This window comes from Polypterus senegalus, chromosome 13 (genome assembly GCF_016835505.1).
Source record: "Polypterus senegalus isolate Bchr_013 chromosome 13, ASM1683550v1, whole genome shotgun sequence".
Classification (NCBI taxonomy): domain Eukaryota; kingdom Metazoa; phylum Chordata; class Cladistia; order Polypteriformes; family Polypteridae; genus Polypterus; species Polypterus senegalus.
In genome coordinates this window covers 158,058,400-158,080,822 of record NC_053166.1, presented here as the reverse complement: position 1 = coordinate 158,080,822, position 22,423 = coordinate 158,058,400, and the positions used below count along the sequence as shown (strand labels likewise).

At 40.6% G+C, this 22,423-nt stretch overlaps 1 protein-coding gene across 2 annotated transcripts in view; it reads left to right on the top strand.

The window, feature by feature from the left end:
* LOC120543379 (probable E3 ubiquitin-protein ligase MGRN1) overlaps positions 1-22,423 on the top strand; it is a 100,688-nt gene that overhangs the window by 43,559 nt on the left and 34,706 nt on the right. Inside the window, exons 4-7 of one of the 2 annotated variants that reach the window (XM_039776429.1) lie at positions 7,820-7,966; positions 11,510-11,627; positions 17,320-17,380; positions 19,653-19,696. In XM_039776429.1, the coding sequence (XP_039632363.1) occupies positions 7,820-7,966; positions 11,510-11,627; positions 17,320-17,380; positions 19,653-19,696 (370 nt within the window). Of the gene's footprint in view, positions 1-7,819; positions 7,967-11,509; positions 11,628-17,319; positions 17,387-19,652; positions 19,697-22,423 lie in introns of both variants that reach the window. The other variant, XM_039776428.1, reaches the window with a different exon arrangement.

Here is a 22,423-nt window from a genome sequence, read left to right as displayed (position 1 = left end):
CTGTGTCTTTCCAGAAGTGTTCAACCATCAATAAATAATTATGCAGCGTTTGTTATGCCGCGGGTTCACTATTGTGTTGTATTTTGCTCTCTCCAGAGTTCCATCTTTTCGTTCACTTACTGTTGTATTCTCACACTAACCTGTTTTAGACAACCGTGTCTTTCCAGAAGTGTTTACCATTCAATAAATAATTATGCATGAGACTGAGCGTGTGTCTAGGCGTGGGTAAGCCGTTGAACCCCATTCGGGCTGCAAACCGTGGAATTGTCACTAAGTGCGACTCATACGCTCCCACTGTTTTCGTCCCTACCCTTTGTACACACCCCCCTCCCACACGTTGACTGTTAATAGAGGCATGTTTCTCGTGGAGGTGAATCGCCATATGCAGTGTGTAAAACTGTTTGCGAGGGGTATCCCATGGGATCATTAAAACGTTCCTTTACAACTGAGGTTAAAACACAATGAAGTGAGCAGTCTTTAAAAAAACGAGTATTCGTTACGACGCACGACCGTGTGCAGCTTAGCAAAGTGTTGTACACGCTACATACAGCAACTCGCATCCGCGACAAACATGCGTCTTCTTAGATGCTCCTGCACTTTGTACACACCCCCCTCCCACCTCGCTACCGCACGGACGATTGTGTGTTGGTTCGTTCCGTGCATTGTTACAATGTTGCTTTTCTTGCTGATTTATTACATTACCGATTTTGCAAATGTTAAATTTTCTCCCTGTGCTTAAAAATTATTAAAAAACCGGCCTGATTATGTGGCGTATGGTACGCCGCGGGTTGGCTAGTTGCAAATAATCTTACTTACATCTATATACTTACATCTGTAGGTCTTAGGAGAAACAGAAGCCTGTTCCTTTAGATTAGGGGTCTCCAGCACGTCGCTCTCGAGCTACCGGTAGCTCACAACCCCTTTCCATGTAGCTTGCCAAAGGGTTAATGAATCCTACATAAATACTTGATTAGTCAAATTAGGGGTGGACAATCTTTTCATAAATCGTATCACGATCCGTAGTCTGAATTGCAATCTCTCTTTTCAGTGTGGCAGACACTTAAGAGAATATTCAGATTCAAACTCATCGAGACCTAAGTAACACTTTATTTTAAATATCAAACAAAGTTGAATTCATTTGTTATCTCGTTCGCTAGCTAAGCAGAGTTAAGGGACAAGCCCCGAAGCTGGTGAGTGAGTGAGGAAGGCCCCGCCCCTCGGCCCGTTGTGTGTTTCACGGATTCACGCTAATAAATCAGTCCCGCAAGTGAACTCTGATACATAGCGAAATGAGAGAAGTCGCAAACTCCACCGGCATGCTCAAGCAAATTATAGAAAAAAACCTGATCTAAATCTGTTTAGTTTTCTGGTGAAAGCGGACAGACATACAAACAGACCGACATTGGATTTTGTATATTATATATTAGTAAACCTAACGTTCAGTTAAAGTGTCAGCAGCATTCTCAGCATTTCTGGAGCTGCTTAGAGCCAGATAACTAATAAGAATCTTCACCAAGCAGCTCTGAAAATGTCTGCTTTGTTTGGGTCTCCATACCTCTGAGTCTAACATGAATGCCTTGAAATCAAAGTTCAGAACAAGACTGAGAGATGAACATCTAAATGACTCCACAAGAGTGAACCTGAGTGGCTACACTCCACCAGACACCTGCCTCTCCTGTTGAGTCATCTGATGAACTAAAACACAACACACGTGCAACTGGACATGTGAATAAAGTGACACAGTGACATGTGACAAAATGAAGAAGTCATATCTGTGTATTTGGAACTGCATTGTTTTGTTTTGACAGCATTTAGGTTTTAATTCAAGAGTGTGAGTGAGATACACTAGAAAATGCATAAAGACATACAAAATGCACTTGCAGGTGAAGTAAAAAATTTTTTGTGATTAATGCAAAATGTGATTTGTGGACACCAACATTTTGGAAATGTTCAGGCAGAACAAGCTTATTCAATTTGTTTGGGTTGAAATAAGCTATGAGAATAAACGTTAGAAAACACAAACAGCTCTCGGCCATTTTTCATTTTGTTAAAGTAGCTCTCTTTGTGGCTGGTTGGAGACCCCTGCTTTAGATTGTTTCTTAATCAGCCATAAGAGGACTTGGGGCGGTGGGGGGAGTGGAGCAGATACCCCCACTTGTGCTAAAAACATTGATGATAGTTTACACATTCACTGAGAGTTTCCTAAGCTAGACGTCCGAAGTGATCTGTACTCAAAGCGTTTTTGGAGAATCGAAGCACACAAACGCCTCATGGAAAATCTTTACTATTTTCCTTAAGGGCATTCATTTAATACCAGCGTGAACGTTGCTTTCTATATGTAGCTTTGCCCTTGAGCCAATGAAAGAGAGCACTCTAAATGTATAGGAGGGGGGAACTGCAAAGTCTCTTTTGTAAAGTGTGTTTTGTGGCAGTGGGATTATTCCTACCGTTGCACTTCGGCGGCTTATCAGAGTTCTGATTTTTATGGGATTCTTTAAACAGTTGTTAAAACCAGGCTGTTGAAGCATAGGTAGTGAATTTTTATGAGCGTGTTGAGAAAAAGCAATACCTACTGAGCTGTAGCACCCTGTGAAGAGGAAGCAGGGACCAAATGTTCATCTGGGGGGGGGGAGAAAAAAATATGGGCCTTTATAAAATGGCCTTCATCTGTTCAAAGGGTGCTTCATTTCTCAGCGGTTGGTCACGTGATCACTTCCTTTTAAACCTGAAACCCATTTGACGTCTGTAAAAACGAAATGTTGCATTCATAGTAATGTTTCCAAACTCGCCACATAAATAAGCCACGCCAAATGTGAATAAAATGCGCCGCCCTGAAATCATACTGAACTTCCTGCCGTGCATTAGTGAGCCCACTGTCAAGAACGTGGGTTTAAAAACGAGGCGAATGGGAACTTTGGAAAAGGTTCAGGTTTATTTATCGAGATTTACAACCAAACTTATCTGTTAGTTGTGGCTTCGTTACAAGGGCAAGGTGCACTGAAACCCCTTGGAAGAGATTTTCAGTTTGCTGTGTCATTTTATTTACGTAGACCAGTGTTTCCCAACCTCGGTCCTAGGGACCCCTGTGGCCGCAGGTTCTTGTTCCAACTTCTATTTTTATTTGGATTCCTGGGCTAATTAAGTGATCTGTTATCTCCCAAGTTCCGTGTTTTGGGAACAATATTGAAATTAGAAAACGTTTGGTAAAAATATATACCCAGTCATATGAAAAAGTTTGGGAACCCCTCTCAGCCTGCATAATAATTGATTCTCCCTTCAACAAAAAAAGATAACGGTGGTGTGTCTTTCATTTCCTAGGAACATCTGAGTACTGGGATGTTTTCCGAACAAAGATTTTTAGCGAAACAGTATTTAGTTGTATGAAATTAAATCAAATGTGAAAAACTGGCTGTGCAAAAGTGTGGGTCCTATTGTCATTGTGCTGATTTGAATGCCTGTCACGGCTCAATGCTGATTACTTGGTTGGATGAGCTTGTTAATCCTTAAACTTCATAGACAGGGGTGTCCAATCATGAGTGGTCAAAGGTATTTAAGGTGGTCAACTGCAAGTTGTGCTTCCTTCTCTTTGACTCTCCTCTGAAGAGTGACAGACAGCATGGGATCCTCAAAGCAACTCTCAAAAGATTGTTGAGTCTCATGGTTTAGGGGAAGACTACAAAAAGCCATCTCAGAGGTTTAAACTGTCAGTTTCAACTGTAAAGAAATGGAATCAGGAAATGGAAGGCCACAGGCACAGTTGCTGTTAAACCCAGCAGGTCTGGCAGGCCAAGAAAAATACAGGAGCGGCACATGTGAGAATGGTTACAGACAACCCACAGATCACCTCCAAAGACCTGCAAGAACATCTCGCTGCAGATGGTATAGAACATCTGTGTGGCAGGGTGATGAGAAAGAAGCTCTTTCTGCACTCACGCCACAAACCGAGTCGCTTGTTGTATGCCAATGCTCATTTAGACAAGCCAGATTCATTTTGGAACAAAGTGCTTTGGACTGATGAGACAAAAATTGAGTTATTTTGTCCTAACAAAAAGCGCTTTGGTTGGTGGAAGAAGAACACCGCATTCTAAGTAAAACACCTGCTACCTACTGTCAGATTTGGTGGAGGTTCCATCATGCTGTTGGGCGGTGTGGCTAGTTCAGGGACTGGGGCCCTTGTTAAAGTCGAGGGTCGGATGAATTCAACCCAATATCAACAAAATTCTTCAGGATAATGTTCACACATCAGTCACAAAGTTGAAGTTACGCAGGGGTTGGATATTCCAAACAAGACAAGGAGCCAAAACGCAGTTGGAAATCTACAAAGGCATTCATGCAGAGGGAGAAGTACAATGTTCAGGAATGGCCGTCATAGTCCCCTGACTTGAATATCATTGAAAATCTATGGGATGATTTGAAGCAGGCTGTCCATGCTCGGCGGCCATCGAACTGAACTGAACTGGAGAGATTTGGTATGGAAGAATGGGGTTAGAAATACCTCCATCCAGAATCCAGACACTTATCAAAGGCTATAGGAGGACAGTGTCTAGTGTCTATATTTGCAAAAGGACGCTCAACTAAGTGTTGATGTCATATCTCTGTGTTGGGGTGCCCAAATTTATGCACCTGTCTAATTTTGTTATGATGCATATTTTCTGTTAATCCAATAAACTTAATGTCATTGCTGAAATCCTACTGATTCCATAAGGCATGTCATTTATTAAAAGGAATTTACTACTTTGAAAGCTCAGCCAATGAGAAAAAAAAATCCAAAGAATTAAAGAGGGATGCACCAGTGTACAAAGCAAGGTCTAGAAAGAAATGGAGGAGCGAGTTTGGTGTGGAGGAACTTGACTGGCCTGCACAGAACCCTGACCTCAATCTGACAGAACACCTTTGGGAGACTGCGAGCGAGCCAGGCCTTCTCGTCCAACAGCTGTGCCTGACTCACAAATGCTGTCCTGGTCACAAATTCCCCTAAACACACTCCTACACCTCGTGGAAGGCCTTCCCAGAAGAACTGAAGCTGTTGGAGCTGCAAAAGGGTGGGCCAGCTCCATATTAAGAATGGGATGTCATTAAAGTTCATGTGTGAGTAAAGGCAGGCGTCCCAATACTTTTTGTAATATAGTACAATGAAATCTTTCATCAAGTTTGGTTTTTATTTCTTTTTTTGTTACATATGTATCTAATTTCTTCATATCTGTATTTTAGTGACACTGCATTCAACTTGAAATATGCCTTGAAAATGAAAACTGTCATTTTTTTCATCTGTTGAGGGTTAAGAGGGCATGGGATCTAACATGTTCTGTGTTTCGATTGGTGAATTGTTGGTAGGCGGGATGCAAATCTTTGGCCATCAAAAAATTCCACATTTTCAGCAGACACTTCAGATGCCGACTCCTGGTGAGTAATTCAGGGCTCCTTCAAGTATCCTCTCTGTGCAGTAATTCTGGGGTCGCTCGCTCTTGCACTTGTGTCCACCATGGATGCACACAGAGTCACAAATTAGGGTATGCTCTCTGCTTGCCTTATTAATCCTGTAACTCGCCCTCAAGTGCAAAATTGTGGCTGTGCGCGTCCCCTCTACCAGTGATTTACCAATCGCAGCACCGTAATCGCAGGGTCCTCACTGGAGTGAAGTTTATTTTACTGTAATGTCCCCTTCTCTTCCATTCAATGTATTCTGACGTTTATAATGCTTCCTTGGACTCTGGAATTATGACTTAATTTTAGATTATTTTATTTCTAGTGTGTGTTTCTTATCAACAATTATCACATCCGTTTGTTTCTGTGGAATTGCACTTTAACTATTTGTTATCCCATACATTAAGTGTAAAGTTTCTGCTTGGCCTCTCTGGTTGAATCTCTTTCCCAGTGTTCTTACCCAGACTGGTAATGTTACCAGTGCGGCCTGTTTCAGTAGCAGACGAATGTGACGCAAATTACCTCATTACTTATGTAGAATGTTTGTGTGCTTATTTTTTGAATGTGTAGATCACGGGTGTTGAACTCCGGTCCTGGAGGGTCACAGTGGCTGCAGGTTTTCATTCTAACCATCTTCTTCATTAGTGACCACTTTTTGCTGTTAATTAACTTGACTCAGGCCCCTTAGTTGTCTCTTTTTCCTTAATTAGCTACCAAACAATAATGAGACACAAAACGAGCCACCACGTGACCAGCTCACCTGTGCCCATCACATAATATCTGAAAATAAAGAATGGTGAAGGTTTCGGTAAGGTTGATCTCTCAGGCCACCAAAACATTTTGATGGAAAAAAAACTGAAAATTGACAGTTTTGGAAATGTCTGCTGTGGCAGAATGAGAGAAGCAAAAAGCCATGAAATTAAGAAATGGGTTTAATTACCGTATATGATCACGTATAAGTTGGGTCTTAAAACCCGAAAAATCGATCATAAAATAAGACCCCGACTTTATACGCCCTTTTAAAAATGCGACGTTTAATTTAATATATATATATTTTTTTCTTACATCTCACATGAGTTTCACAGATGCATCTAATTTTGTTGCAGCTGTATAGTTGCTAATTTCTGTCGCTGCTTCAACATCATTTAATTTTAAACCAGATTTGTATTTTCTTCAGATTGAACGCTCCGTCGTAGATAAGGGATTCTTTTGCCATAAAGGTGTATGAGGGTGTGAGATACAAAAAACACAAATCAGTGCAAACGTTACTTCGGAATAGTTCGGGTATCACCGTGTGGTCACAATAGAGAGAGAGAGATATTTTAGGAGCACACGCTGATACCAGCACATTGCTGCACCCATGTAGAAAAAAAAAAGGCAGTGTGCTCCGTGGTTCCTCTCTCAGGTTGGTGTTAGCATATCACAATCCCTCAATAGCAAGAGTTTTCCGCATTCGACTTACACTGCCAACATTATAAAATACCAGAAATTATATCCGCAAGTATATACGGTAAACAGCAAGAATTGGGTTCTCATTAATTGGTTAGAGTTTGAAATCCCAGTTTAGCAGGTCACCTGTCGGCTCGTTTCACATCTCATTTCTGTTTGGCTGCCATTTAATAAAGAAAGGAATCAATTAAGAGGACTGAATCCTTAAAAACAAGGCTATTAAAACAAAAGGAAAAGAAGTGAATTAGCAGTGAAAACTCGTCACTGATTAGGAAGAGGGTTAGAATGAAAACCTACATCCACTGCGGCCCTCCAGGACCGGTGTTTGACACTCCTGGTAAAGCCCCTCAATAAGTGAGTATCCAGAGCGTTCTGAACAAAATGTTATAAACCCAACTTTTTTTTATTTTCTCCCCAAAAGTTTAAGGATGTGTTTTACACCAAGTACATTGTAAATGCACCAAGCACATATTCTTTAATTCTCTGGGCTTTCACAGACTATACATTAAAATTACATTTACTTTATTTTCGAAAATTGAAAGAGGCTGAACGACGCTTGTTTTAAAAAAAAAAAAAAAAAGCCCTAGTGTTGGTCATGGTTGCCCCCATTATAGATCCAACTTTGAGAGGAGAAACATTCCCTTGTTGAACAGACTGTTGTTAACATTTTATGCAGAGTGACAATTTTATACTTCGCTATAATTCCATCCATTATCCAACCTGCTATATCCTAACTACAGGGTCACAGGGGTCTGCTGGAGCCAATCCCAGCCAACACAGGGCGCAAGGCAGGAAACAAACCCCAGGCAGGGTGCACACACGCACACACATCATGCACACACTAGGGACAATTTAGAATCGTCTTTGCACTGTGGGAGGAAACCGGAGTATTCGCTATAGTTCAAACCAAAAAAATAAGTGTATTGTATTTTTGTCTTTCTGACAGCTATAAAGATGATGCAGAGACCCCGACTGAAGAGAATGGGAGACCCCGGGTCCTGTACAGTGTTGAGTTCACATTTGATGCTGACGCTCGTGTGGCTATAACCATTTACTGCCAGGCTTCTGAGGAATTTTCAAATGGGATGGCCATGTGAGTTCATTACACCTTTCATTCTTTATTGGTGAGATTATCTTGAGTGTTTTTACTCTCTGTTGAAGAATTTGACTGAATTCTTCCTGCAGATGCGATAGTGTAAATCTTGTAGTGTAAATGTGCATCTGTTGTTACATACATTTGGTTCTGAATTTGGGTCTTTTTTTGCATTTGTGTTGCTATTACATACATTTTTATAATAGCCCCATTTTCTATTACAGTATACTATTACGGTATGTCCGAGATGAGGGGATTGGCCAGTTGGTGTGTGTCACCAGATCTGTGACTTTGTCTGTGAAGCTAATCGTGGATCTGGATTTTTCTTCTCCATATCAGTCGGCTGTATCTCAGTTATAATGTTAACAGAGTTATGTTGCCAGGATTTGTTCATTTTATTTGCATTGACATTACTGTGTTTTGCTTTGTTTTCATTTATATAAATGATGGATGGTTTACGTAGTTCTATTAGTATTATGGCCGGAAGGTGTAGAGTCAGTCAGTCAGTCAGTCAGTCATTTTCTAGCCTGCTTAGTCCTGAACAGGGTCACTGGGGTCTGCTGCAGTCTATCCCAGCTGGCATAGAGCCCAAGGCAGAAACAAACCCTGGACAAGGACGCCAGTCCATTGCAGAGCAAGCACACACACACACACACACACACACACACACACAAACCCACCTCAACCACACACTATAGCCAATTTAGGTTATGCAAACTCCACGCATGGAGGACTCCTTAATGCAAGGCAGCTGCGCTACCACTACACCACCGTGACACCCTGGAAGGTGTAGAGAGTTATACAAAATTAATCTGAATTGATTTGAGTAGATACAGGTAGTCCCCAGGTTACAGACATCCAACCTACAACTTACGAAAGGGGCTGAGGCACATGTGCCTTGGTAACTGCCACTCCGTCATCTTCAGCCTGGGGAGACTGCTCACAGGGAGATTTCGCTGCTCACACAGTGTAGTATCCCTTGGGTGGCTCCCGGCAGCAAGCGGTGACCCGTGGTCCATAGTCACCGGGGCCACAGCTATCGCTCGTGTGCAGGACGGAGGCTTGATGGGGTGTTTTCCTGCCCGTCCTCTACGCTGCCGCACCTACTGCTCCTGACTGGACGCAGGCTGGATGGAGTGGATGGGTGTTTCACTGCCCACCCACCACACACGGCTGCCCCGTTCATTCTTGGTGGGAGGCTAGTAATGCTGCAAGCGGTGACCCGGTTGTGGCTGAACGGAGGCCATTGAGGGTGAACGGGGTGGCGGGGGGTAGCATTGTAGTGTGCTTTGGGTGGCTGCCTGTTGATTGGGGGTGGTGGTGGGCGATTCACTACCCGCCTTTGGCCGCACTGTCTTCGTTCTCGGAGGGCGGACGCTGCAGGCAGCATACTGTAGTGGAGGTGACTGTGTGGTGAACCGCCCCTCGCAGCCCCCATTCATTCTTAATATCAAGCCTGCTTGTACTGTTACGCACATAGCAGGAAGCTGTCTCGTGTCAGTACATCAGACGTGTTGACGACGGGTGCCTTCCTGCTGTTATCACATTTACAGTGCTGTGCAGAAGAGCTCATCTTAACTTTTTGTCTTCACCCTTCAAGAATGTCTCTATAACACCAATCTGATGCAAGTGCTGGTGATACAGGAAAGAGAAAAACCATCACCATTGAAAATAAAGTAGAAATAATAAAAAGGTCAGAGAGAGGTGACACTCCACCATTCATTGGCAGAGCACTTGGTTACAGTCGGTCAACAATAGCATTTATTGAAATAATGTACCTGTTCTGACTTAAATACAAATTCAACTTAAGTACAAACCTACAGTCCCTATCTCGCACGTAACCCGGGGACTTCCTGTATTTTATCTTAAAAGAATACTCCACTCCAATATTGTTCTTTTTATATGTTAATTTTCTATCACAGCTCCAGTTGATTCAAAACTCAGCTGCAAGAGTCCTGACACGAACCAGCAACAGTGAGCACATCACACCCATCCTGTTTCACCTTCACTGGCTCCCTGTGTCTTACAGGATTGAATATAAAATTCTAGTAATAACCTGCAGAGCTTTAAATGGCCTTGCACTACACCAGTGACCTTCTAAATCACTCTGATTCTGGGAATCTTGTTGTCCCTCACACTAACCTGCACTCTATGGGTGACAGGACCTTCAGCTCCATAGCACCCAGACTTTGAGATGATACCTGAAATTAATTAGATCAGCTGACTCCATTCATTCTTTTAAAAAAACAACTTAAAACTCATCTATTTAGGAAGGCTTTTAACTTAACTTAACATTCTGCCCTTTCTTTCAGTTGACCTCTCTGTCCAGGTGCTCAGGATAATTTGTGTGTCTGTTATTTCACAAATTAGGTTATTTGTTAGGTTTTTCTTTTAGTACTGAATTTGGTATTTTACTCTGGTTTATTGTCCTTTATTCTATAGGGTGGTCCAGATCTAATTATGTAATTTTCATTACGCTATAACTTATTAAGTTTATTACATAGAAAATCACCTGAAAAATCCCAGAGCATCGAGAAGTATGCAAGCTGACGACATGAAAATTATCTTTGCACCGAACTGGTATCGTCCTTGAATAAATCAAAGTCATCCAGACGATCCGGATCTGCGTAATTTAGTTCTGGACCACCCTGTATTTAATGCTTTATCTGTTTCATTGTTCTATTCAGGAAAACATTTGTATCTAATGTTACATATACCCTGCTGTTTTTTCTAAGACTCTGTGAAGGGCCTTGAGCACGGGAAAGGTGCTACATAACTAAAATGTAGTATTATTATTATTATTACTTGTTTGTTGTAAGGACCATGAAACAAATTTTAATCTCATGGTTTTCATGCAGAATGGAGAATACATTTCTGATTCGGAATGCGACAAGAACTGATAGTCAAGTGCCAAGTTGGTACTAAAGTTATATACAGTAAACGTTAGCAGTATTGATTTTTTGTACAGTATTGGTAATACTGAGTAAAGGTTCATAGTGCACTTGTGATGGCAAGTAGATGAATTTCTCAGGAAGAAGGCGTAATGAAAAACACAAAAGTTTTCAGGTTACATGTGCAATTTTTCTGCTGCACTGTTTGCAAAGGGGCAAAAGAATCCCTTTTACTTTAATCCTGTATTTTATTCTGTGCCCCGCACACTGCTTTCCACAAAGGTTTTTGAAAATGTAATGACTATAATTAGCAGTTGTGCGGCGGTTATCAATGGCAGCCCATCACCATCTGTGGAGTGTGCATAATGTTTGTCTGAGTTTTCATTAGGTTGCAGTCAACATTTGCTGGTTTAACTGGTGATTATAAATGGGCCTTTAATATGTAAAAGGGTGTGCCCAGTAGTATGCTGTGGTGTCTTCAAGGATCAAATCTTGCCTCTCTGCCACGTTTTGTTGTTATAAACCTTAGCTGTCAAGTGACTGTGAAGCTGCAAAAGTTAGCTCAGAAAGGTAATCCGAGTGTATTAAATAAACTGTGACATTATTTTTCTTGCCATTGATTGTTTCCCTGGTTATTTTTTTCCTCTCCTAGATACAATCCTAAGAATCCTGCCATGATATCTGAGACTGTACACTACAAGAGAGGTGTGAGCCAGCAGTTTTCCTTGCCTTCCTTCAAGATTGATTTTGTTGACTGGAAGGAAGAAGAGGTGAGCAGCCCTTTTTATTCCCAGGGCAGTTTCAGTTGTTAATAACCCAAAACTCCTAAATATTGTGAGCCACTAGGGGGCGTACTGGCACCCTTACCTGGACACACACAGACAGACAGACAGGAGACAGGTTTTGCCACACTACACACATTTATTTACAGCTTTGACGTGCCCAAAATACCAGTCCACACAACACACCAATACCATTCAGTCCCTTCTTGCCGCCAGTCTTTGTCCTCTCCTCTTGACTCTGGCCCACTTATGGATGGATGGACTCCAGGTGCCTAACGAGCTTCTTCCAGCCAAACCTCATGGTGTGGCGAAGTGTGACCAAATAAGGCCCTGGAAAGGTCCATGCGCCCCCTGACAGGAGCCCATGCTCATAACCCGTAGCCCCACTGGAAACCAAGGGGGCTGCCCTCTATCTCCCCCCTCCATTCCTTCCACATTCTGGGTATCATTGCCGGGTAAGGATTCCAGCCACCCGCCACAATATAAACCACGAGTGCCAGTTTTAGGTTTATGATTGGAGGTGTTGCTTCACTAGAACCAAAAACGTGGAAAAAGAAGTAGTCTTAAGAAGTGCCCCCTGATCCAAGACAACCCTCAATTAACAGTGCAATTTTAAACTTAATGGGTGCTCTATGAGCTTTACATTGTAATATACATTCACATCTATGGACTTTGAAAGGGGGCACACACCCCTGCCCTTCGAGATGTTTACATTTACATGCACGTATGCATACTTTGAAAGGGATGCCACATCCCGCACCAAACGTTGCAAACATATACATTTGCTTCAGAGGACTTTAAAGGGGGACCGCATACAGCTGACTAAAAAACACGTAAGAAATACTTGAGTGAATGACAAATAAATAAAAATCATAATATGTAATCATGATTATACTATATACTCAAATTTTCCATTATTCCTACTGATTACCTATTTTAATTCAAAAGAGTACAGTTTCCTGTAAAATTGCGTTTTGCAATGACCATCAACAAAAGCCAAGTCGCTGGGAAAAGCTGGAACTGTAATGCAGGAATGTTTTACTCCTGGACAATTGTATATAGCATGTTCAATGGCAAGCAGCTCCAGTGACCTAATATGTTATTTTACTTACACCTTTATCCAAGGTGACTTATAATATTTGAGATTCAGTTACTTATGCTTCTTTGTCTTTTTTCAGTTGGTGTACAGGCAGGTGAAATGACTTGGCCATGGTCACACAGTGTCAGGACAACAACTTGTGGGTTCAAAGTCTTACTGTAGATTCTTAACCACTATTTGCCCTCGTTAAAAGAACTACAAATATTGCATACAGAAAGCGGCATCCGAATAAGTTGCCCCCCAGATTTCGCCCCTAGCACATTTCGCCTTCAACACATTTTGTCCCGGGTAATTTTCACACCCCCCCACATTTCGCCACCACTATATTTTGCCCTGGTATTTATGTACATATCTATAATTGCAATTAAAAATTTAATAAACCTTACCCAACATTGAAAATAAAAAAAGTTCACTCAGGTAGTGTTCTTATACGACTCACAGATCAACGTGTTCCACTGTAAAATCGTTTGGATTCGTTTAATCGAAATAAAAATGTATATATGTTTACAGAGTGTTTCATGTAAGTGATGCACTATTGCTAACGTTTTTATCATTTTGCTTCAAAAATGTTTAAATTAGGAAAGTCAGTTTCCTAACTCCGAGAACGATTATTCACTTTATTTTTTCTAGAAACTTGCAACTCTCAAAATGTCTGGGTGTGAGTATTAGAAGTTACTGGTGTGGGGGAGAAATATCATGGGGGCAAAATTTCCGTAAACCACATCTGATTAATTGTAACTGATGACCATTGTCATATGAAATATCCTGAGCACTGTCACCTGCCACTTTATTAGGTATGCCTTGCTAGTACTGAGTTGGACCCCCTTTAGCCTTCAGAATTGCTATACTATAATTCTTCATAGCATAGATTCAGCAAGTTCCTGGGAGCATTCCTCAGGGTTTTTGGTCCATATTGACATGATAGCATTGAAGAGTTGCTGCAGATTTGTAGACTGCACATTCATGATCCGAATCTAGTATTCCACCACATCACAAAGGTGCTCCATTGTGTTGAGATCTGGTGACTGTGGGAGGCCATTTGAGCACAGTGAACTCGCCATATTCAGGAAACCAGTCTTTACCCTACCATCACAATCTCGCAGCAGAAATCGAGATTCATCAAACCAAGTGATGTTTTTCCAGTTTTGAGCCTGTGCGAATTGTAGCTTCAGCTGCCTGTTCTTAGCTGACAGAGGTGGCACTCGGTTTGGTCTCCTGCTGCTGTAGCCCATCTGTTTCAAGGTTTGACATGTTGTGTGTTCAGAGATGTTGTTCTGCATACCTCAGTTGTAACGACTGTTTGAGTTCTTGTTACCTTTCTGTCAGCTCGAACCAGTCTGCTGGCCATTTTCCTCAGTGCTATGGCATCAACAAGGCATTTTTGCCCAGAGAACCGCTGCTCACTGGATATTTTCCCTTTTTCGGACCATTCTCTGTAAACTGTAGAAATGGCTGTGCATGAAAATCCCTGTAGATTGGCAGTTTCTGAAATACTCAGACAAGCCCACCTGGCATCAACAGCCGTGCCATTTTCAAAGTCACTTCAGTCATATATATATATATATTACACACACACACACACACATATATATATATATATATATATATATATATATATATACACAGTATATATATACAGTATATATATATATACAGTATATATGTATGTAGATAGAGATATATAGATATTTTTATACATACATACTCACACAGAGTGCCCGCCACTGTTTCTACATTCTACACTGTTTTAGACTGCATTTCTACATTTTCATATTAGTATATAATTTAATTATATCTGATCACTTGATGACCTGTCAAGTGGTGTTCTGTAATGAAGATTACCATTATTACAAGCCGCATAGGACTGAATTAAAATGACTAAAATCATTAACCAAACATATTACAAATAAGCAAGAAGTCTCTAAATCCTTAAACTTGTTTGCTTGGTTTAAAGTTTAAACCACTTTGATTCTGCAGCTCAAATGTGCCTGCATGTTCAGTCAGCCTCAGAAAGGAAAGCGTGGTTCTGCATACCAATAATGCCTCTCAGTTTCTGGTCCAGCAGAGGCTGGCATAACCCTCCAGACTCCTGGTTTTCTCTCTGGTAGAGGTGTTTGTATTTCAAAATCCCCTCTTTCAATCTCACAAGTATTTGAGTGTATTTTGAACCAGCCTTTTTACTCCTTTTCCCACAATCCATCACACGGCTCTAGCTGCACTGGCTTAATTGAAATGAAGTGAATGGAGCTCTCTCTCTCTCTCTCTCTCCCTCTCCAAATTACAGACAGGTACGAAAATATTGGAACATTTTATTCAAATAATGCACTCATCTTCCTGAAAAGTTCTGAGAGTAAAATATATTTTGTCATCCGTGCATTGACTTTTTTTGGTGTGCTGTGGAACAAAACAAAAAGGCAGTTAAAAGTATTCAGTTTTTGCTTATTCTATAAAGACATTCTCAATATGGTCAGGACAAAATTATTGGAACCCTATAAGAAATAATTGTCTTTTTGTGATCCTAAACTTGGACTCATGTCTTTTAATGATCGTCACAGGTGTCTTCAATCTTGCAATCACTCGTTCAGCCAGTATAAATGGAGAAAAGAATTTACTCAATGGTTTGTTTGCCACACTTAACTTGGGGGGGAAAAAACAAGGAAAAGCAGAGAGTATCTTGAGGTGGAAAGACAGATGGTAACAGCAAAGTGGGGACCATGTCCCTGTGACCATTGCTGCCAATATTATCTAGAATTTTAAAGCCAATGCAACTGTAGCCAACATGTTTGGATGTGGCTGCACAAGTAAAATTGACCCAAGGGCGAAGAGAAATCCTATGTATGGTGGAGAAGAAAAACAAGGACAACTTGCAGACGGGGCTAAGATGCCCTTAAATCTCAAGGTGCAACAGCTTCAAGTCACACCAGCTTTCGCTGTCTGGATGAAAATGGACTGCATGGTATACGACCTAGAAAGACCCTCCTTTAAAGAAAGAAATACAGACACGCTCTGGAATTTCCCACAATGAATGTGGACAACTCATGCCCTTCTGAGAGATTAAAACGGAACAAAATAAGAGTTTTTTGGTAAAACACGGCAACTTGTATGTTCACAGCAAAAAAAAAATGAAAACAAAACATTTAAAGAAAGGAACACCATCATCCTTACTGTGAAACATGTGGGAGGCTCAGTGATGTTTTGAGGTTACATTGCTGCCTCAAATAAGAAGGTTATCAGGGTGTTTTGGGGTTAAACATACAGCCCAGTGTCAGAAAACCATGCCGCAGAGTGACGCAGGCCAGGGTTCCTCCATCTGGATGACAACCTGAAGCAGACCTCAAAAAGTACCCAAGAAACGAGGAGAAGAAAACATTGGACTGTTTTTGAAGTGGCCTACTATGAGTCCTGATTTGAATCTCATTGAGCATCTGTGAAAATAGCTAAAAGTCCCAGGCACCAAGGCACTCATCATCTGAGAGAAGTGAAGAAGAGCAGGCCAGAACAGTCTAGAAGAGTAGAAATCTCACTCAGGGATACAGAAAGTGCTAAATGTCAGTTATTGTCTCCAAAGGCTGTCCTAGCAAATATTAGGTTCAGGGTACCAATGTTTTGTCCTTACCACTTTCATTTGTTTCATATTTTAAAATAATATCTTTTGGCTTCTCCCATTAGGGGTCGCCACAGCGGATCATCTTGTTACAGATCTTCCTGTCCTTGTCATCTTGCTCTGTCACACCCATCACCTGCATGTCCTCTTTCACCACATCCATAACTTTCTTTTAGACCTTCCTCTTCTCCTCTTACCCGTCAGCTCCATCCTTAACATCTTCTCCCAATATACCCAGGGCCTCTTCTCTGCACACACCCAAACCAATGCAATCTCGCCTCTTTGACTTTGCCTCTCAACCATCCAATCAGAGCTGAGCCTCTAATGTACACGTTTCTAATCCTGTCCATCCTCGTCACACCCATTTGAAAAATTAAAATGTAATATGCAGACAACAATATTTTAAAATAATGTGTTCAGTCATAAATCAAAAGCAAAGTTTCTGTTATATTAAATGTGATATAAAGAATTGTGGATACCAAGTATATTTGTTATTTTCAGCTTAGGTTAGAGAAAACTAAGATTTTATATTTTTTTAGGTGAAAGGATACCAGGTTTTTTTTTTTTTTTTTTTTTGTCTTTCTCTGTATTGTGCAGGGTGAAATTTATTCTCAAGGAAGTCTTGAGCTGAAAACTGTAAAAGGAATATTCTTTTGTAAAAATGCTTTTCTGGTTGCACTTCAGTCAGTGTTTACACCTGACCAGTCTACCTGTTCAGATTTAGTAAATCGGGATTACAGCAAAGACTTCAAAATGTTGGGGCTATATAAAAAAAATAACGTTTTCAACTAATGCCATATTGAAGGAATATCGAGGTCACCAGGACTGTTCAAATAATGGTCTTGATTATCATATGTGATATTTATGTATGATTTTTTGCTTCTGATGTCATCAGTAATTTTCAGATATTATTAAAAAGCAGCATGTTATCTTTTTTTAACATATGATGTAACTAATATTTATTTGTTTATTTTTAGCTGAATTTTGACTTGGACAGAGGAATCTTCCCATTGGTCATTCAGGCTGTGGTTGATGAAGGTGATGGTAGGAACATTTTATTTCTGTTAAAAATGTAACTTCTACATTTCACAGAGTGACTCCTGCTGAGCAGGTCATGAAGTCCACTGAATTGATTTTGTGAGTGGGATGACAAAGAGGGCTTTATTTATATGTAGAGACTTCATAACAACAGCATTTTTATAATTACGCAGAAATGCGTTATTGCAACACTGGAACAAGATTGTATAAAATTGACTTTAATTATACTTGAAGAAGCTTTTGCTTTTCAACTGGAAATGTGACTGACTGGCAGTACTAAGGCCAGGTTTATACGTCACGCGATGTGACGCCTACTCCAGCGGACGCTTCTACTATGCAAGCATTGTACTGTTTATACTTGCGCATGTACTTTAGATAGATAGATACTTTATTAATTAACTTTATTAAAATAAAATCCATTTCCAAATAGTAAAAAGTGTCCAGGGAAAGAGTCCACATAAAAGAAAGTGGTAGGAGTTAACCGTGAATTAGAGAGAAATAGAGAAAAAGGTAGAAAGATAGTCATACACAGAGCTGCTGGAAAGGCTGCCACTCACGGTGGCGCCTGAGTCACTTATGACTTTATATAAATCTGGAAGATTCCACCAGGTGGCAGTGCGAGATATCATCACGGTGTGAAAACGTTCGGCTTCGCTGTGTTGTGAATTGCTTGAAAACTCTATTAAATTCCAAGGACACCTTGCCGCAATATCTCTGAAATAGATGTTTAATGATTACATCCATCAGTCTGGGGATGCGTCCATTCCAGCAAGCATCGGGAGCGAGAAAGAAACAAAATCCCTGGATGGGGCATCAGCTTATCGCAAGGTGAACACAAGCACTCGCATACACTGGCATCATTTTAGTGTCACCACATCCCCAAACTTTCATGTCTTTGGAAGGAAACCGGAGCCCAGTGTGGAAAACCAGCAGGATAACATGCAAACTCCAGGCAGGGAACACAAGGAAGCGACTCCCTGCAAGGCAGCAGCACTACCACTCCGCCACCATGCTGCCACAGCATGTGTAATTATTATTAGTATTCATTATTTAAATGAAGTTATCGCCGTACCTGTAAAATGCAACACATGTACTTTAATGCATTTCTTCTTGAAAGTGATATCAAGTAAAGGGTGGTCCAGATCTAATTATGCAATTTTTATTACACTATAACTTATTAAGTTTATTACATAGAAAATCACCCGAAAAATCCCTGACCATCGAGACGTGTGCGAACTGACGACATGAAGAATCGTCTTTGTGCCAAACTGGAATCGTCCCCGCATAAATCAAAGTCATCAAGACAATTTGTATCTGGACCACCCTGTATAAATCTAAGGATTCTAAGTGTGCAGAGAGTTGTAATATCATCAATGTAACGTGTTCTGTGTGGCGATTGCTGCTGTCAGGTCAGGAGGAAGCCCCAGAAGCGCGTAGTGATTAACATCTGGGTCGGTTTTAAGAGGACGTTTACAACGGTCTACTTTAATGATAAAGTAAACTGTGAGGTTAAAGTGGACATTTCGAGATTAAAGCCGAAATGTCCACTTTAATCACAAAATAGACCTTTTCACTGTGTCCTTAATTTTTTCTCTGTGGCTCAAATACAGCGCTGTACATTCTGTTGTTGTTGTGAAAGTACAAAAAAATAAATAAAGGTACAGAAGATGGTATTTGAGACCTTTAAAATGTATCGTGTCATTACAATGGGGAATATGCAACACTTGGATATAAAAGCACCACGAATGCATTTGTATGTCGGCATTTTGCTTCACCACATTGAACCATTCATCAAACATCGAAGCAGGCACATCGATCTGCAAAGCAGCTTTCTGTCACATGTGGATAGTAAACAGAGACTCGGACATCACATTCCAACTTTTATCATACTGTTTCTCCCCAACTGTTTGCTGGTACTGCAAGTTGCGCACGCGTTGCATTAATTTCTGAGGACATTTCTGAGAGCACATGGTAGCCATGATGTGTGCATATACACGTTCTGAGCGTGAATTATAAATGAGCCCTGAAAGTCCACATTAATTTGAAGACCTTAGTTCTTGCCTCTTTTACCAGAAGCTGACTAGCATAAAGTGATCGGCATCTTAGCCAGCTGTGCCAGTCCCTTGCCATGTAAAGCTGTTTGTCAGAAACATGCTGGTGCTGGGCTGCGCTCTGCTGTGTTGGTCCTGAACAAAATGGTGAAATAACGGTGGGTAAAGACTGCTGTTGATAAGGCCTGTTTAAAATGCTTTTTTCCTTTTTTTTTTGGCAGAGATCTCCGGCCATGCTCATGTTCTTTTGGCAGCCTTCGAAAAAGTAAGTGACCTTTGCATTTTTTTGCTCAATCCACCTTTTTACAGAGAAGGTTGTTTTGAGATGTTTGGAAATTGATAGCTAATGAGAGGGAAGAATTGTATGCTTAGGGAGTTTAGTTTTTAGAAGGAGAAAACTATCATAAGATCTAGGTAAAGATCAACCTTGTTGAATGCAATTTTTTTTTTTTTTTATAAATCTGGTGAACTTAGTTACTAATTTTCATTATATATCCATTTTATTTTCTGAAACCTTTTCTCTTTTATTCTTAAAGTAGCTTTTATATTTACCTATTAAGTTGCTTGTGCACAGCTTATTTAACTGTTCCATTAATTAAAAATGAATATCCCAATTGTACTATTTCTTTAATCTCTGGTGGTGGCTCTAAGGCCAAGGATCTGCGCTGGTATCTGGAAGGTTGTTAGTTCAAATCCTATTACTTCCAGAAAGGATCCTACTCAGTTGGGCTCTTGAGCAAGCCCTTTAACCTGAAAATTGCTGTACAATGGCTGAACCTGTGCTTTGACCTCCATAGGTCATGTAAAAAGATGGTTTCCTCTCAGGGATTAATAAAGTGTACCAAAAATCGAATGGCTGCTTCACAGTAGAATAAGAAGAATGATTTTTCACATTTTTATGAGCTTATTTCATTGCCTGCATCGTGTAAATCATATTAGCCCATTGTTCATTAATGGCACAAACAGAAGGCAGAGGCAGCCTTGAATGTATAATATTGCCAGGACCGCTTACCAGAACAGTAGGAGTGATCAAGTTTGGACTTTGGGGTGACAGATTGGCTTTTTTATGTTCACCTCAAGGCAGGAGACACTGTCCACAGTTCTTACCCTTTTTTGTGACATTCATGTATACATACTTGGTAGTCACATTAAGTTTATTGTCATGTGTATGTAGTACAATAACATTTTTACTTGCATGTCTTCTCAGAATAGTTGACAAAAGTTAGAATAAAATAAATCATCCATAGCATACAACATGCAGTGCAGTCCATAAATATTTGAAGAATGACATAATTGTTATTGTTGTATCTCCTCACCCAAGCATGCTGGTATTGAATTGAAGCCAATGATATAAACTTTTAGTGTAGACGTTAATCATTATGAATGCTTTACAAAATGAGTGAATGGTATGGGAATTGCCATATTACTTATATTTAGTCCCCCATTTTAAGGAACCAATGAGTAAAGAATACCAGTTATATGCAAACTGTATATATGTATTTGCAAGTATTTATATTTTTATGCATAATGTTTGACGTTGCAATCTTTATAGTTATGACTGGCTGGTCAGTAACTTCATTGGCCCATGCACATTTAAGATTGTTGTAAAATTCAAGCATTTGTTTGGCATTTCTCAAGCTTTTTAATGTCCTTTTGCAAGCTTTTTTCATAGTTTATTTTGGACTGACGTTTCCATGGTGACCGCAAACAGAAAAATAGCCGGGCAAGAAATAAAGTGAACATTTGTTTTGTAGTGGTAGGGTCCTAGGGGTGACTGCTGCCTGTAACATCATTCAGCATGAGCAGTTTGGTGGTGGGTTAATGATTGTCTGGGGAGGCATATCCATGGAGGGTCACACAGACCGCTACAGGCTTGACAAAGGCACCTTGGCTGCCATTAGGTGTCAGGATGAAATCCTTGGACCCATTGTCAGACCATATGCTGGTGCAGTGGCTCCTGGTGCACGACAATTCCTGGCCTCATGTGGTGAGAGTATGCAGGCAGTTCCTGGAGGATGAAGGAATTGATACCATTGACTGGCCACCACACTTTCCTGACCTAAATCCAATAGAACACCTCTGGGACATTAGGTTTTGGTCCATCCAATGCCACCTGGTTGCACCTCAGACTGTCCAGGAGTTCAGTGATGCCCTGGTCCAGATCTGGGAGGACATCCCCCACAACACCATCTGTCATCTCATTAGAAGCATGCACCGATGTTGTCAGGCATGTATACAAGAACACAGGGGCCATACAAAGTGCTGCGTACAATTTGGAGTTGCTGCAATTAAATTTGGGCAAAATGGACTAGCCTGCCACATAATTGTTTCACTCTGATTTTTGGGGTGTCTTTGAATTCAGGGCTCTGTAGGTTGATCATTTTCATTTCCATCAAACGATGTGGCATCCTTTCGTTCCTAACACATTACCCAGTCTATATCAGTATAGATATCCAGGAGGATTTCTTTTTCCCATTGAGATCTGATGTGTTTTCAAAGTGTTCCTTTAATTTTTTTGAGCAGTTTATATATATATATATATATATATATATATATATATATATATATATATATATATATATATATATATATAAAATAAACTATTTTGTGGACGCTAGAGGCTCTGTTGCCCAGACAAACAAAAGAGAAAGTACCCATAAGAATTCTTTTAATATTTTCTTCAATACAGTGCTCAAAGCACCACACACTCCACAGTTCTTCAATACTTATATAATAAACAATAATCACAATAACAATCCTCCACTCCCAGCAGCTTCGTCACCCAACCTCCCAACTTCGGCTCAGCTTGCTGGGTTTCTCACAGTCCTTTATATTATATAGTCAGTGACCATGAAGCACTCCTTCTTCTCTTCTGGGTCAATGCCACATCCTCAGTTCTCAAATAGCCCGGAAGTACTGTGGCCTTCCGTCCTTGTGTCTCCGAAGTACTTCCGGGTCGTAGTAATCTTTGGAGTCCCTGGGTTATTTGTGA